Source organism: Pan troglodytes, chromosome 6 (assembly GCF_028858775.2).
Source record: "Pan troglodytes isolate AG18354 chromosome 6, NHGRI_mPanTro3-v2.0_pri, whole genome shotgun sequence".
In the NCBI taxonomy this organism is placed as follows: Eukaryota; Metazoa; Chordata; class Mammalia; order Primates; family Hominidae; genus Pan; species Pan troglodytes.
This window is the reverse complement of record NC_072404.2, coordinates 22,551,177-22,565,659: the sequence shown is the minus strand read 5'-3', so window position 1 is coordinate 22,565,659 and position 14,483 is coordinate 22,551,177. Positions and strand designations below refer to the sequence as shown.

The 14,483-nt window shown below is 41.2% G+C and overlaps 1 protein-coding gene across 1 annotated transcript in view; it reads right to left on the bottom strand.

The window, feature by feature from the left end:
• The window catches only part of TSPAN13 (tetraspanin 13), a 30,785-nt gene extending 16,945 nt beyond the window's left edge, over positions 1-13,840 (bottom strand). Inside the window, exon 1 of the mRNA XM_001150657.6 lies at positions 13,450-13,840. Coding sequence (XP_001150657.2) covers positions 13,450-13,512 — 63 coding nt within the window. The 5' untranslated portion in view covers positions 13,513-13,840. The remainder of the gene's footprint in view (positions 1-13,449) is intronic.
• Between the last annotated feature and the right edge of the window lie 643 nt (positions 13,841-14,483).

The following is a 14,483-nucleotide window of genomic DNA, read 5'->3' as shown; positions in this document are numbered from 1 at the left end:
TACCACAACCTTGTTTGTTACAGTAAAAAATTAAAAACATTTTCAAACATCACGACTAGGGAATTCACAGACTCTGGTGTGATCACACAATAGAATACAAATGATTTTTATCTATTTCTATTAAATTGACAAATTTCAAAAAAATGTAAAGGAAATCAGACAAGTTGCATAAATACAGATAAAACATACCATTTATATAAATTTTCAAACACAAAAAACAATACTATATGTTATTTGTAGATAATTAATGTATATAATATATGACATCATCATACACATTCATGGAAGTGACAGATCTTGATTTCAGAACAGTGACTACCTTTGAGAGGGGAAAATGGGAAAGGGACTGGAGAGTTGGCCTTTAGCTACAGAATAACATTTAACTTCTTAAAAGAGAGATTAGCTGGGTTCAGTGGTGTGCCTATAGTCTCAACAGTAGGTGGGACTTGGGAGGCCAAGACAGACTGCTTGAGCCCAGGAGTCCTGGGCTGCAGTGCGTTGTGACTGCACTTGGGAATAGCCACTGCACTCCAGCCTGGGCAACAAAAAGAATCCTCATCTCAAAAGAGAGAGAGAAAAAAAACACTGGCATATGAGAAATGTATAAAGCCAGTGAGTTCACAGGGGTCTACCATATTATTTCCTGAGCATATGAAATTCCCTAATTAAAACTAGCCTTGAAAAATGTAACACCCCCTTCTTACTAAGTCACCAATTCTAAATTCTTCTGCTTTCCTTTCCTCTGTAAATTGGTCTAACTTTCCTCATTCAGCCTTAGCTCCCACTATCTCCCAAACCCAGCTACTTAAATCTAGACATTCTCACTTGTCTCTCAAATATTTCACCTCAGTTCCCATCTATGCATATTCAAGAGCAGTCCACATTCCCTCCTATAATTTGTTCCAATTTAGGAAAGAGGAGGCTTGGGAATGAAGGTGGTATACAAGTGAAGGCAACAGGCAGTAAGTTGCTGATTCTCCACGTTTGTAACAAAAAGCAATGCTCTAGGTCCATCACACTCAGATGGTTTCAAAAGTGAACCAAGACACTGCCCTATCCCATTTTCATGCCCAACTCCTAGACGATCATATGCACACACATGCAGACGCAAATACACATTCTCATTTGTAAGGGCCATTCCCAAAGGTGAAAGAAAACATAGATTCAACTGTCCAATCCAAAACAAATTTTGCACTTATTACAGCAACAGCGAAACTGTACATCATAAACTTGTTTGTGCTAATCAATTTTCTAATAAACACCCAAAAGTATGTTGGATTTTTTCATTTAAAAAGCCAAAAACAATGTGTTTTCTTGTGTATGATTGGTGTTTCTAACACATTATTTTAAAAATCCCCCAAATACCCAAGTTAACTTTTAAAATTATAACACCTAAAGACTTATAATATGCCTCTAATGAGATCTGATTATCAGTGTATCCTTAACTTTACTAAAAAGGAGACTTTTAAAGATAATAGTAAAACAATTTATTTCTCAGTAGTGATAATTATGTGTTATGGCTGGTTTGTAATTGTGAAGAGAACAAGATTATATGAGGTCTTCCAAACCAGTGATCTAAAAATTGTTGATTCAAACAGTTAACTCTAACTGCATAATTAAAAAGCCTAGGTTTGTCACTAGAACTTGCTAGACAAAGGAACTCCAAAGAATCTTTTGTTCTATTATAATAACAGTTTCCTTATGAAATCAACTGGAATAGAAAGTAAATGTACACCTATGACAGTTTCCTTCCCTTTGGGAGACAATGCTGATAAAAAGGAATTATGCGTCTGTTAATTCATTGCTAGTAATATTTTTATAAGCAGTAAGCACCAACCTTTCCTGTTTTCTCCTTAAGACAAAGAAAGGTGAATCATATAAAAAGAGTTTTAAAAAGAGAACTAAAGGAGCTGTAATGGAAAAGGTACACCAAAGCAAGACCATAAAACTGGTCATAAAAAGTGTCTAAAACTGGCATTTCTCCTGCGAGTAAACGCCAAGAGAAAGTGGCAATGGCAAAACTGCAAGTGTACACATGAGTAGAGTCTACTGAAGGGGGAATAAACAGGAAGGTGCTACTGCAAGGAACATAGAAATTCTCAGCCAGGCCAGGCGCAGTGGCTCATGCCTGTAATCCTAGCACTTTGGGATGCCGGGGAAGGAGGATTGCTTGAACCCAGGTAGCTCGAAACCAGCCTGGGCAACATGGGGAGACCTTGCCTCTACCAAAAAAATAAAAAAATCAGCCAGGTGCAGTGGCAACCAGCTGTGGTCCCAGCTACTTGGGAGACTGACTCAGGATAGCTTCAGCCCAGGAGGTCAAGGTTGCAGGGAGCTGTGTTCATGCCACTGCACTCCAGCCTGGGCAACAGAGCAAGACCCTGTCTCAAAAAGAAAGAAAGAAATGCTTAGCCAGGGCTAACAGCACAAACACAGAACGCTACAGCACAGGTGGGGCATAGTGGTTCACATCTATAATCCTAGCACTTTGGGAGGCCGAGGCAGGATCACTTGAGCCCAGGAGTTTGGAGACCAGCCTGAGCAACATAGCAAGACCTTGTCTCAAAAAAAAACAAAAACAAAAACAAAACAGAGACAGAGAGAGAACATCATGGCACTAAACTACCTGGCCAGGGATCCTAATCTGTTCCTTTCATTTTATAGGTGAGGAGTAATGTGACTTTTTTTTCTCCCTATAGAACTGCATCACAGTGCCTAGGAAAATAATTAAGAAATGTTTAACACTGAGATGTAATATTAAAGACACTATTACAATGCATAAGAAATTGTAGTTCTTGCTTTATAGGCATATCAACAGGTAAGTGAATAGCATCTCTCTAATTTACTTCCTATGAGACTTGGTCACACAGTGATGTGTTAATAAGGACTCCACTCATACGACCTTTCCATTAGTTAACTACCAAATGGTAAGCTTATTCATTTTGTGCTTGTTTACTTTTATCTAATTCAGAAATTTTGTCACATACACGTACATTCACATACAAGCAGAAGAGCACACTGTGTGTTGCCTAGAGTAGGGGAACAAGAAATTCTACTTGGAATTAGAAACTTAATATATTTGAGATCACTCTAGCAAACAGAATTGTTTTAACATTAAACACCGTGTGTTTATGTGTCTTTCGGATTGATACATACAATAATGGTATTAAAGAACAAAGAGAGCCAGGCGCGGTGGCTCACACCATTAACCCCAGCACTTTGGGAGGCCGAGGCGGGCAGATCACGAGGTCAGGAGTTCGAGACCAGCCTGGCCAGCACGGTGAAACCCCATCTCTACTAAAAATACAAAAAAAAAAAAAAAAAAAAAATTAGCTGGGCATGGTAGCATGTGCCTGTAATCCCAGCTACTCAGGAGACTGAGGCAGGAGAATCACTTGAACCCGGCGGGCAGAGGTTGCGGTGAGTCAAGATTGCGCCACTGTACTCCAGCCTGGCAACAGAGCAAGACTCCATCTCAAATAAAAATAAAAATAAAGAACAAAGAAAGATATATGCATAATGTTCTTTATAATCTAGCATAAGCGGGTGTTGAAATATTAAACCACTACACTAAGCCTTGCAGATGATGAAGAAATTGCTAGGATATGCTAGAATTAAGAACAGAAGAACTGGGGAAGTTGCTGCCCAGAATAAGAATGACCTCTGTCTTAGACACGTGTTGTTTTTGCAACCTAACACATATATTTCCAGTACAACCCTTAATGACTGGCCCCTCTGACCATCAGCAGCAGCAGACACACAAAATTCTGGCCTACCAATCATGGCTGCCCATCCTTCTATCAACAGTGATTGATCCAAGGGATGGGTCCATAAGCCAACAGGGTCAATAAGCATGTCCTGCAAGATCGATAAAGGAATATTGAAAGGAAAAAACAACAGGTTCATCTGACCTAGCAAGGTATAAGGACAACATTGATTCTGCCAGTAGCCATCATGGACAGGGAAAGATCTAGCCCCTAAAAGAAACTAAGCAGAGGCAAGCTAAGCTGAAAAGCAGATGAAAGGGGCGAGCGACTTCTGAGCCCCTTGATCCAGCAAAACCTTATGACCCAACTACTGGATGTCCCACTTATATGAGCCAACACATTGCTTCAAGAACGTCTATAACCCATGAAGTATCCTGATTAATACAAGCTTCACCTTGTGTTTATCATAAATTTTCAATACCTGCAAATTTGCACTGATCCTATTACCTTCACCATTGTGACCACCTTCCCTACCAACACCAAATCTAAATTCTCGCCTTGTCAATAAACTTTTAAAAACATGAGCACTCCTTTTAGCTGAAGAGACGTCCCTAAAGCTTCTTATTCTGCCGTCAAAAGAAGAAGGGAATCAATGAGCCAGAGGAATGTCCCATCTTTTTTCTACAAACATCCTCCTTAGCATTACTAAATTTAACACCAATGTAAGTTTTACCGCTGAGCAGGTCCATGGTTGCCTGCAGACTAGGAGGGGGGTTTAAGGGTGGGAAAGAGGGATTTCAAAGAAGGATGAGGAGATTTTCAGGGGTCTTGAATGTGGTCATGGGTTCACAGGTGTACACATATGCCCAAACTTATAAAATGTTATACTTTAAGTATATTCACCTTACTGTGTCGATAATATTTCAATAGATCTGTTTCCCCCCAAAAGACAAGGCTTTACAAGGAAAGACATTTTAGACCATCTTCTGCCTGGCCTGGAACAATTCATGGTACCTCGAGTTTTATATGTAATTTGGTGGCATGCCAAGGATAGTTGGGCAGGAAAGCAGATGGAGACTGGGCCCATGACAATATGCTTCAATTATGCACATGCCCTGGGTTACCTGGGTCTTGACTTCTTTTTCCGTGAAAATAATAAAACTTACCATTTTAAGCAGTGATAGCTGGGTTTCTATTACTTCCGGCTAAACTCTATTCCTAACATTGTGGTCTTTGTTTTAAAGCCAATCAGATCAGGTCATTTCTATGCAGGCTGTCCTTTGTTTCTGATCTCGAGATAAAGTCCATACTCCCAGGCTGACAAATCCCAAGATGTGAAGGGCCTGGATTATCGCCCGAGGTTATTCATTAGCCACCATTCCTCCTCCCAGTCATACTTGGAATTCTGATGGGCCTTCTACACTTTAAGCACCAGACAATCAAGGCCCATGTTATCTTACATTCCTAGCACCTGGCTAAGAGTGTGAAGCCTAAGAGGTGCTCAAAACATACTGCTGAATGAAAGAGCACATGATATTGCTCATTACCCTTTCAGGACAAGGAAACGCTAATTCTCCAATCTATACAATATTTGGAGGGGAAGAAAGTCAGCCTAATGATGTTCCATATTATTCTCTGTTTACATAACCTTCAATCTTTCATCAAATATCCACCACATTTCAAGAACAAGATGAAAAGACAGATTTTAATATTGTGAAAACAACTACCTTTTTTTTTAGTATCAAAATTCTTCCAAGGTAAGTGAATTGCTTTGAGGATGAAAGAATTTAAAACATTTCAAAAAGACAGATTAGATGTTGTAAATTATTCAAAAATGTTTTGTTAGCACTAACACAACAGAGAAGTTATGATGGTAGTGGAAGGCAAGCAAATTTAAAACAGTAGTAAGATACAGAAGGACTATACCAACAAAATGTAATACAGCATCCACAGACATGTAAAGAAAATAAAGGTAGGCAGGTTCAGTACTCTGTAATCTGTAATCTCAGTACTCTGGGAAGCCAATGCAAGAGGATTGCTTGAAGCCAAGAGTTCAAGACCAACCTGGGCAACACAGCAAGACCCCTGTCTCTACAAAAAAAAAAAAAAAAAAATTAATTAGCTGGGTAGGGTGGAGTATGCTTGTAGTTCTAGCTACTCAGAAGGACAGAAGGTGAGAGGATCGCTTGGGCCCAGGGGTTCAAGGCTGCAGTAAGCTATCATCACACACTGCACTCCAGCCTTGGTGACAGAGTGAGACCCTGCCCCTAAAAAAAAGAAAACAAAGCCCCAGACTATCTTCCTCAATATGCCTCAACATTCATAATGAGGAATTACACGTGAACACTGAACTCTCTTCTGAACTTCTGCTTAAGGTGGAAAACTGAAGAGCAATTCAGAAAAGATCAAGCACGTGTTTCTACGATGCCAAACATCTGGATGGAAATATGAAAACTCTATAAATAATCTAGATTTTGCTAAATAGCCAGACATTGAGTGTTGAAGCCAAAACCTCAGTTCTTTTATTGCTTTATGATCATTCTTCAAATGACACAGAAGGCCTGAAGTGCTCTTGCAAATATTTTTCTTCATTATGGCTCTCTATGATGCCATTGCTTTTATACTTACTAGGCAAAAAAATACAAAGTATATGGAAATTATATAAAGGTGATTGAAAGTAAGGGACCTCCACTTGTCATTTTCCAAGGGTAACCAGTTTGAGGTGACATCCACAGCTGCCAACAAAGTTCCAACCCCACTCTACCACTTCCTTCTTTGGAGCATTTCTGGGAGACAAGAAATGAAGTCTGGGCAGAAGAACCCTGTACTGATTCCTGCATTCAATTAACTAAATGCCAACCACATGCCAGGGCTGTGCCGGGCACATAGGAAAGCCAGAATGACTGGGACATTGCCTTTATTGTTCAGAGGATTATAAGAAAAATAAAAGGGTAACTGCTCTTTTCAATGACTTCTTCACTGACAAATTCGAGAACCAACCCTTGGTCCCCATCTCCTTGAAATGGTTTGCACTTGACTTCTGAGACACCAACCTCTCTGCAATTTTCCTCCAACCTGACTGGCCATTCCTTTTCAGGCTCCCTTGCTGAATGTTCCTCATCTCCTGAATCTCTTAGTGTTTGAAATGCACTACTTCAATCCATGGACCACTGCCCTTCTCTATCTACCCTCACTAACTTGTTGGAAAGTCCTCTCCCCTGAATGACAGTATGGTTACTATAAGTGCTACCTGACATTTCCACTTGGGTTTCTTTAGCATCACATCCAATACTGAATCCTCTAATTCATCCCAAAGTCTGCTCCACCTACCATCTTCTCCATCCTAGTTAATGGCAAATCTATCCTGCCAATTCCTTGAGCCTGAGCCACAAATCATAGTAATCTGTGACTTGTCCCTTTCAGTAAATCAGGTCGCCCTACCTCCAAAACACTCTCAGAATCTATTTCTTTTAATTCTGTTGCCACCATACTAATCCAAGCCTCCATCATCTCACGTGCAAATTATAGCAATAGCCTTGTAACTAGTCTCAATGTAAAAAGCCATATAGCCTTTTACATAAAAATCAGACTATATCAGTCCTCAAACCTAAACACACCATTGGCTCCCCATTTCACTTGGTATAAAAGCTCATGGCCCTATAGTGCTCTCCTGGGTCCACCCCTAACTTCTCTGACCTCATTTCCTACATTGTACTGCTTGCTTGCTCTGTCCCACTCATATTTGACTCATCTGTCCCTTGCATAAACCAGCAATACTCCTCCTGGCCAGGCACAGTTGCTCACACCTGTAATCCAAGCAATTTGGGAGGCCAAGGTGGGAGGATTGCTTGAGGCCAGGTATTCAAGGCTAGCCCAGACAACACAGACCCCGTCTCTACAAAATATTTTTTAAAATTAGCTGGGTATGGTGGTACATGCCTGTAGTCCCAGCTACTAGGTAGGCTGATGTGGGAGGATCACTTGAGCCCAGGAGACAGCTCTCTGGCAGTGAGCTGAGATCACGCCACGGCATGACAGAGCAATACCCTATATCAAAAAAAAAAAAAGAAAGAAAGAAAAGAAAAAAAAAGCAGAAATACTCTTTCATCAGGGTCTTTTCAAAGACCATTCCCTCTACCTGAAACACTTTTCTTAGATAATTGTTCTTCATCTCCTTTAGGCCTTTTGATACAGTTTGGATATTTGTCTCCTCCAAATCTCATGTTGAAATGTAATCCCCAATGTTGGAGGTAGGGCCTGGTGGGAGGTGATTCGTAGGGGTGGATCCCCCATGAATGGTTTGGCACCATCCCCTCAGTGATAATGAGTTCTCCCTCTGAGTTCACGTGAGATCTGGTTGTTTAAAAGCGTTTGGCACCTCCCCCTCACTCTCCCCATGTGACACAGGGACTTCCTTTCCCCTTCTGCCATGATTGCAAGCTTCCTGGGGCCCTCACCAGAAGTAGATGCCAGCACTATGCTTCCTGCAGAACCATGAGCCAATTAAACCTCTTTTCTTTATCCAGTCTCAGGTATTTCTTTATAGCAACGCAAGAACAGTCCAACAACTTTCGTACACTGTTTTCTTTCCATGCAGGCCAAGTGTGACCACCATATGTGAAGCTGTGTACCCATCCTCCCACATCCACTCCACTGCCCCACCTATCTTTCCTTTTACTCCGCTTTACTTTTCTCCATAAAACTTGTTTACCTTCTAATATGATATATAATTTACTTACTTATTTATCATCTGTCCGCCCCCATAAATATAAACTCCATGAAGGCAAGCCATTGGGATTCTGTTCACTGCTATTGATGCTCAATTAATATTCATTATTAGAATAAAAAACAGAAAATAACTTGGGCACATCTTAAACTTACATTAGACTCACAAATAACCCCAAACAGTTACAATTATAGTACAATTTTACAGGAAGTAGATTCATTCAAGAGAAAGGGTAGAGGAAACCCACAGACACGTTTGAAAGGTTGGCCAATTATGTAAAAAAAAAAAAAAAAGGGTATTACAAGAAAAATTCGATTCTACAGTGGATAAATAAAAGTAATTCCTACTTAATATTACTACTTTTTAACCTAATGCCAACTTTCATGCTTTAAAATATTTAGCTGTGCTTTCGCACTTAACCTTGATCATTGCAGACTAAAAGAAACAAAATATTGTTTTATACGAGTTTTCTTTATGCAAGTTTTACCTGTGAAGAATAGCTGGAAAGAAGAAGCCAAGTCTATAAATTCAGCAAAATTCAACTTTTTCCACCTGAAGCTGTAACAACTTAATTTTATTTCTATTATACATCTAAAGCATTTATATACTATCTGATTTTATCCTTACACAGCTTCATGAGGGGACGACTGAAAAACATCATCACCAATTTATACATGAAGAAACTGAAACTCAAAGTAAGCTGTTTGTCTAGTAACAGAGTTGGAAAAGTTTCAGTTTTCTTCATAAATCCAGTGATCTTTCTTCCCATAATTTGTATGGACATATGTTTTTTATCTAACAGATTAAAAACAGAATTTTCTTCCCATAAATTGTATGGTCGTATTTTTTTATCTAACAGATATGGCACACTTTATCTACTATAAAATGCATCCCAGGCTGGGAGCATTTTATAGTAGATAAAGTGCTCACGCTTGTAATCCCAGCACTTTGGGAGGCCGAGGCGGGTGGATCGCCTGAGGTCAGGAGTTCAAGACCAGCCTGGCCAACATGGCGAAACCCCGTCTCTACTAAAAATACAAAAAATAAGCTGGACATGGTGGCGGGCACCTGTAATCCCAACTACTCGGGAGGCTGAGGCAGGAGAATCGCTTGAACCCAGGAGGCGGAGGTTGCAGTGAGCCAAGATCGCACCATTGCACTCCAGCCTGGGCAACAAGAGTGAAACTCCATCTCAAAAATACAAATAAAAACGACAAAATGCATCCCAATTTCAGAGGTGATAAAAATATAAATTAAGGTGTTTATGAAGTAATTCAGTATAATTTTTATGCTGCATGAGAATTTTTCTCAAAACAACCAAAAGTATAAGGAAAAAGAATCACGAAAAAGAGAAAGAAAAAACATGGAAAGATGTTTTAAGAATGAACACACACAGGAGAAACAAAACTGCAACTTCTGAAATTTCCCTCCTGATTTTAAAACTGGCAGGGCAACTCTTAAAAAGTCCCAGTAAATATACGTTTGGTCATATTTTTCAGTTTGGTTCTGTTTAACAAAGTCAGCTACCTTTTTTTTGGTTGTTTATTTTTAATAGAGCTTTCTTCTCTGGTTAAGAAGCACAAGGAGACACATTATAAAGCTTCAAAATATTACGTATTTTAATACAAATTTTATTCCATATTTTCTAAAATTTCCCACAAATCACTAAGCATAATTTTCAAAAGTTTTTTTCACTACTTGTCAAAATCTTTTCAGCCTAAAATATTCCTATAAACTATTAAAAATAAGTCATTTTCCCAAATCATTTTCATTTTTATGTATATCCTAAATGGTATCAAAAAGACTCACACACTATTTCTACATTTCCTTGATTCAATCACACCTCCTTTATTCCCCCAACTTCTCTAACCCACAAATATCTCCCACAGTCCTAAATTTTATGGTACCTAAAGTCAGTATATTCCTTATACGCCATTTAATTTTCCCACTCCATGTCTCTCATCTAGATCCTGTCTTCACAATGCATTTGCCTTTATAGGTATTTATTATTTCCCACAGTTCTCAAAAGAGTGCACACAGTAGACAAAAGTTTATTGACTGAATACAATTCCTGAAAACATATGTATAAAAGGTAGTAAATAAAAAAGAGCCTTCATAAAAGCACATTGATTTTTAAGCCCTGTTTGGTTTGCTGCTGTATTTCCAAAGTGAGAACAGAGCCTGGCACACAGTAGGCACTCAAATAATTGTTGAATGAAGAAACTGAAAGTTTCTTTAAATGCAGGAAGCTCTGAGGCAAGTCATTCTCTTAGAATACTGTGAAGGTGAATTCAGGAATGTAGCTTCCCCCTTTTCTTCTATATTTACAAACTGTTAACACATACTACACTAATTTAAGCTTGTCCAGTACTGGCGATCCTATTAACTAAAATAAACAAGCCATAAACAACAAGAAAAATCAATCGTTAACATTTTGCCTAGTGATCAAATTTCCTTGTTTAGGACTTGCAACTTGTTTTTAGTGACATGCTTTCTGAGCTGATCATGAATGTGGCACGAATCTCAGGCTCATCAGCAAGCCACCAGAGCATGTGGACAGTTCAGCTGATACAGTCCTAAGTTCCTCAGTAAAATGCTTCAACACAGCAATGATGATGTTTCAGGCATCTGCCGTTCCCATATGCAATCCTGGTTTAACCAACACTTTTAGAAATGACCTCAAATGTTATCCTGTAGCGTTGAGCACATTTTAGAGGCAGTGACCAGGGTGGGATTAGAACCTACAAAGAATGTTTCTATTCATGACTTATAGAGAAATGTCTCCCAAGTCTTCATGCTCAATCCCATCCCCAACTGCCTCACATTTTTTTCATCTTAAAATGTTGAGAAAGAGATCAGGGGAGAAATAGAAGCTAAATAATGGCCATGGCACATTTTCAGCATCTATCTAAGACTTGATCCAACTTTTACCTGTCACTTGCTTCCACTTTAAACTGCTGCAGTTATTTAAGCCTATTTACAATGTAAAAGAAGCAAGCAGCCACTAATTCATTTTAAGAAATGTCCCTTTGTCTAAAAAGTGTATGATTTAAAAGGGCTAGCCATTTTTATTGTCCCGTGAATTTCCAATTCATTAAGTTTTACCGCATAGCTATTAAAATCAATAGAACACACACTTTGAAGGTCAATAATTTAGAATAGATATTAAATAGTCTTAACATGTCCCTTTAGAATCACCTTTCTTTCGCCTCACTTTCCTGATATACTCTAAATACAACTAAAAATGATGTCTAGAAAGCAAGGAACTTCATTTTAAAATAACTTGCCTTTTTAAAAAATATTATACATTTATATAGACCCTTCAGTGAAGTAAGTATGCAAAGCAGACATTCCACTCTGTGTAAGCAGGCACTGTAAGACTAAGTGTCTGGCAAACAGATGACTAAATCATTGGCAGAAAAAAAACAGAACTCAGGGCACAAAATAAGGAATTTAAAGTTCCAAGCAGGCCACTCACACTGATTTAAAAAAAAAAAAAAAAAACCCTAGAGAACTGGTCAGCATTTACTTAATAAACAGCCAGGGTGATAAGCATGCCTCAGGGTTACACAGATGAATTTTGATCTGAAACTTGACATGTATCTCCAAGGAACTGTATCACCAGGTGTTCTAAAATTTTTTTCCCAAGTCTACTATTAATGACCATGTTGACCAGATTCTTACTAACTAGCCATAAAAGCGTACTCAATGCCTGTTTCTGTCTTGCCTTCAAAGCTTGCAGTCATGTTCACATACAAAGGAACAGTAATGGTAAAATGACCCAACCTCCTTCTCCTGTTGGTGACCACAAGGCAGCCTCTCTATTCCAAGGAGGTAATCTAAGCTTGCACAGATGGCCTAGCTCTCTGCTAATGCAGGGGTGCTGGGTTTGTTTTCAGGGTGGGTGCTGCAAAGCGCCAGGTATATTTATAGAAGGGAGCAAGGCTACTATGGAGGGATGATGACAGAAGAGGAAGTTTCTTCCGCCCGGTAGAGACAGCCTGTGGAAAGATCTGGATTCCACAGCCTAGGTTCCACTCCTGACTCGTCAACTACCAGCTATGTAAACTTACTAAAACCTTTTTGGTCTGTTACCTTATGTATAAAATGTAGATAATGCCCCATTCCCTCAGAAGGTTGTCAGAATGATGAACGAGCATTGTGTATGTAAAACCTGGGACGTGATAGGCATTCAATAAATGTCGATCTGTCCTGCCCATCCTCCTGTTCACCCAGAATTGCGCCTCAAAAAATCACAAAGAGAGCCTGCAGCGTTAAAACTAAGAGGCCCAAGCTGGTTGGCAGGGAAAGAAACGACTTGGGTGGGGGCTCGCTTATTTCCTGGAGGACTTGGTTTAAAATGGAGTTAGGATATTGATCATGGGCAAGACACACAGAAAAAGCACCAAGTACGAGCAAAACTGACAACAACAAAAACAAAAAGACATCCCTTTACTGTGAGCACGAAACAAACTTCGGAAGCAGCGGACATCCTGTGAACCTACTCAGTGGCCTCAATTAAAATCCCGAGGGTACGAAGAGCTAACCCAGAGGCACACCAGCCATATGCCGCCTCGTCAGTTTCAGGCCACGCCATTCCGCAAAGCTGTCCGCAAGCCCTGACGGCTCTCGCGCCTCCACGCCTGGCCCAGATGCGTCTGGATGTCAGGAGCGAGCGGCAGAAGGGTACGGGGTGGGAAAGCGGGGAGGTCCGGTTGAATGTTTGAAAAACAAGGCGGTGGGTGAGGGGGCGGGGTGGAGCAATGTGGCAGAGACGCGGCCAGCGAGCCTGAGAGACCGCGGCTTCACAATGAACGAAAGGAAGAGACTGCGACAAGCGCCGGTGCCCGGTCCCCGGCGGGGACGGATGGTGAGGCCGGGGGCGCGCAGAGCGTGGGAAGCCGGGAAGGGGGCGCGGGATGCAACGAGTGAGTCGCTGACCAGGCAGGGAAGCCAAAGAGCGCCCAAGCAGGTGCAAAGCCCCCAAGCGAGCAGGAACGGACTGGGGATACTCACGGTGTAAAGCAGGTTGAGGGCGCACAGGCAGTTCTTGGAACACGCGAAGCCCCCGCAAACCATCTTGGAACCTGTGGTTGCCGGCAGCTGCACGTAAATTCGACTCCGGCGGAGGTTCCCTGACAGCTGCTTTGTCCTTGCCTTTGGGGCCTGGCCCAGGCGGGGCAGCAACGCAGACGTGGGTGGGGGGCCGGGGCCTGGGGCTGCAGTGCGCGGCGCGCGCGCGGCGGCTCGGACCCGCTTTGGAACCTGCGGCCGCCGCAGCTGAGCCGGAGCGGGAGCCCGAGCCCCGCCCAGCCCCTTCGTCTCGCCCCGCGCGCTGATTGGCCGCTGGCAGGGAACAAAGGTAGAAATATGCAAATAAATGCGCTCCGCCGACCGGGATCCGGGAGGGGCGGAGCGGTCCCGGGGCGAGGGGGAGGGGGCCACCAAGGCCGTGTGGGAGGGAGCCCCAGGCCAGAGCGGCGGCCTTGGTGTAGTTTCCCCAGGAGCAGGTGAGGAGGGAGGGCGGGGCTCGGAGGAGATCCACGCTGGCAAGGAGAAATATGACAGCACCTCTGGATTCTTGGCCCTGGCAGATGACGTGGCACCATTTTGAATGAGATTTCAAAACTAAGCACCTGGCCTTGTTTGAGGGAAGGAAGGCAGGAAGCAAGTAATGAATGAAAACGTGAAAGATTTAAAAGAGAACGAAGTAGAGGGAAATGAAAGCGAGAAAATAAGTGAAACAATAAAAAATAAAGTAAAATCCCTGCGTCTCTCAGAAACTAAGATATGTGCCCTCTAATTGTGACCTGGACAGGTCAGACTTATCCTACAAAGATTTGCAAAATACTAATAAACTTTATGAATACATGCATGCAAAGGAAAATCAAGAGCGGGAGAAGGTGGGGATGGTTAATGGGTCTAAAAAAATAGAATGAATAAGACCTACTATTTGATAGCACAATAAAGTGACAATCGTTAATAAGAACTTAATTGTGTATTTTAAAATAACTTAAAGAATGTAATTGGATTGTTTGTAACTCAAAGGA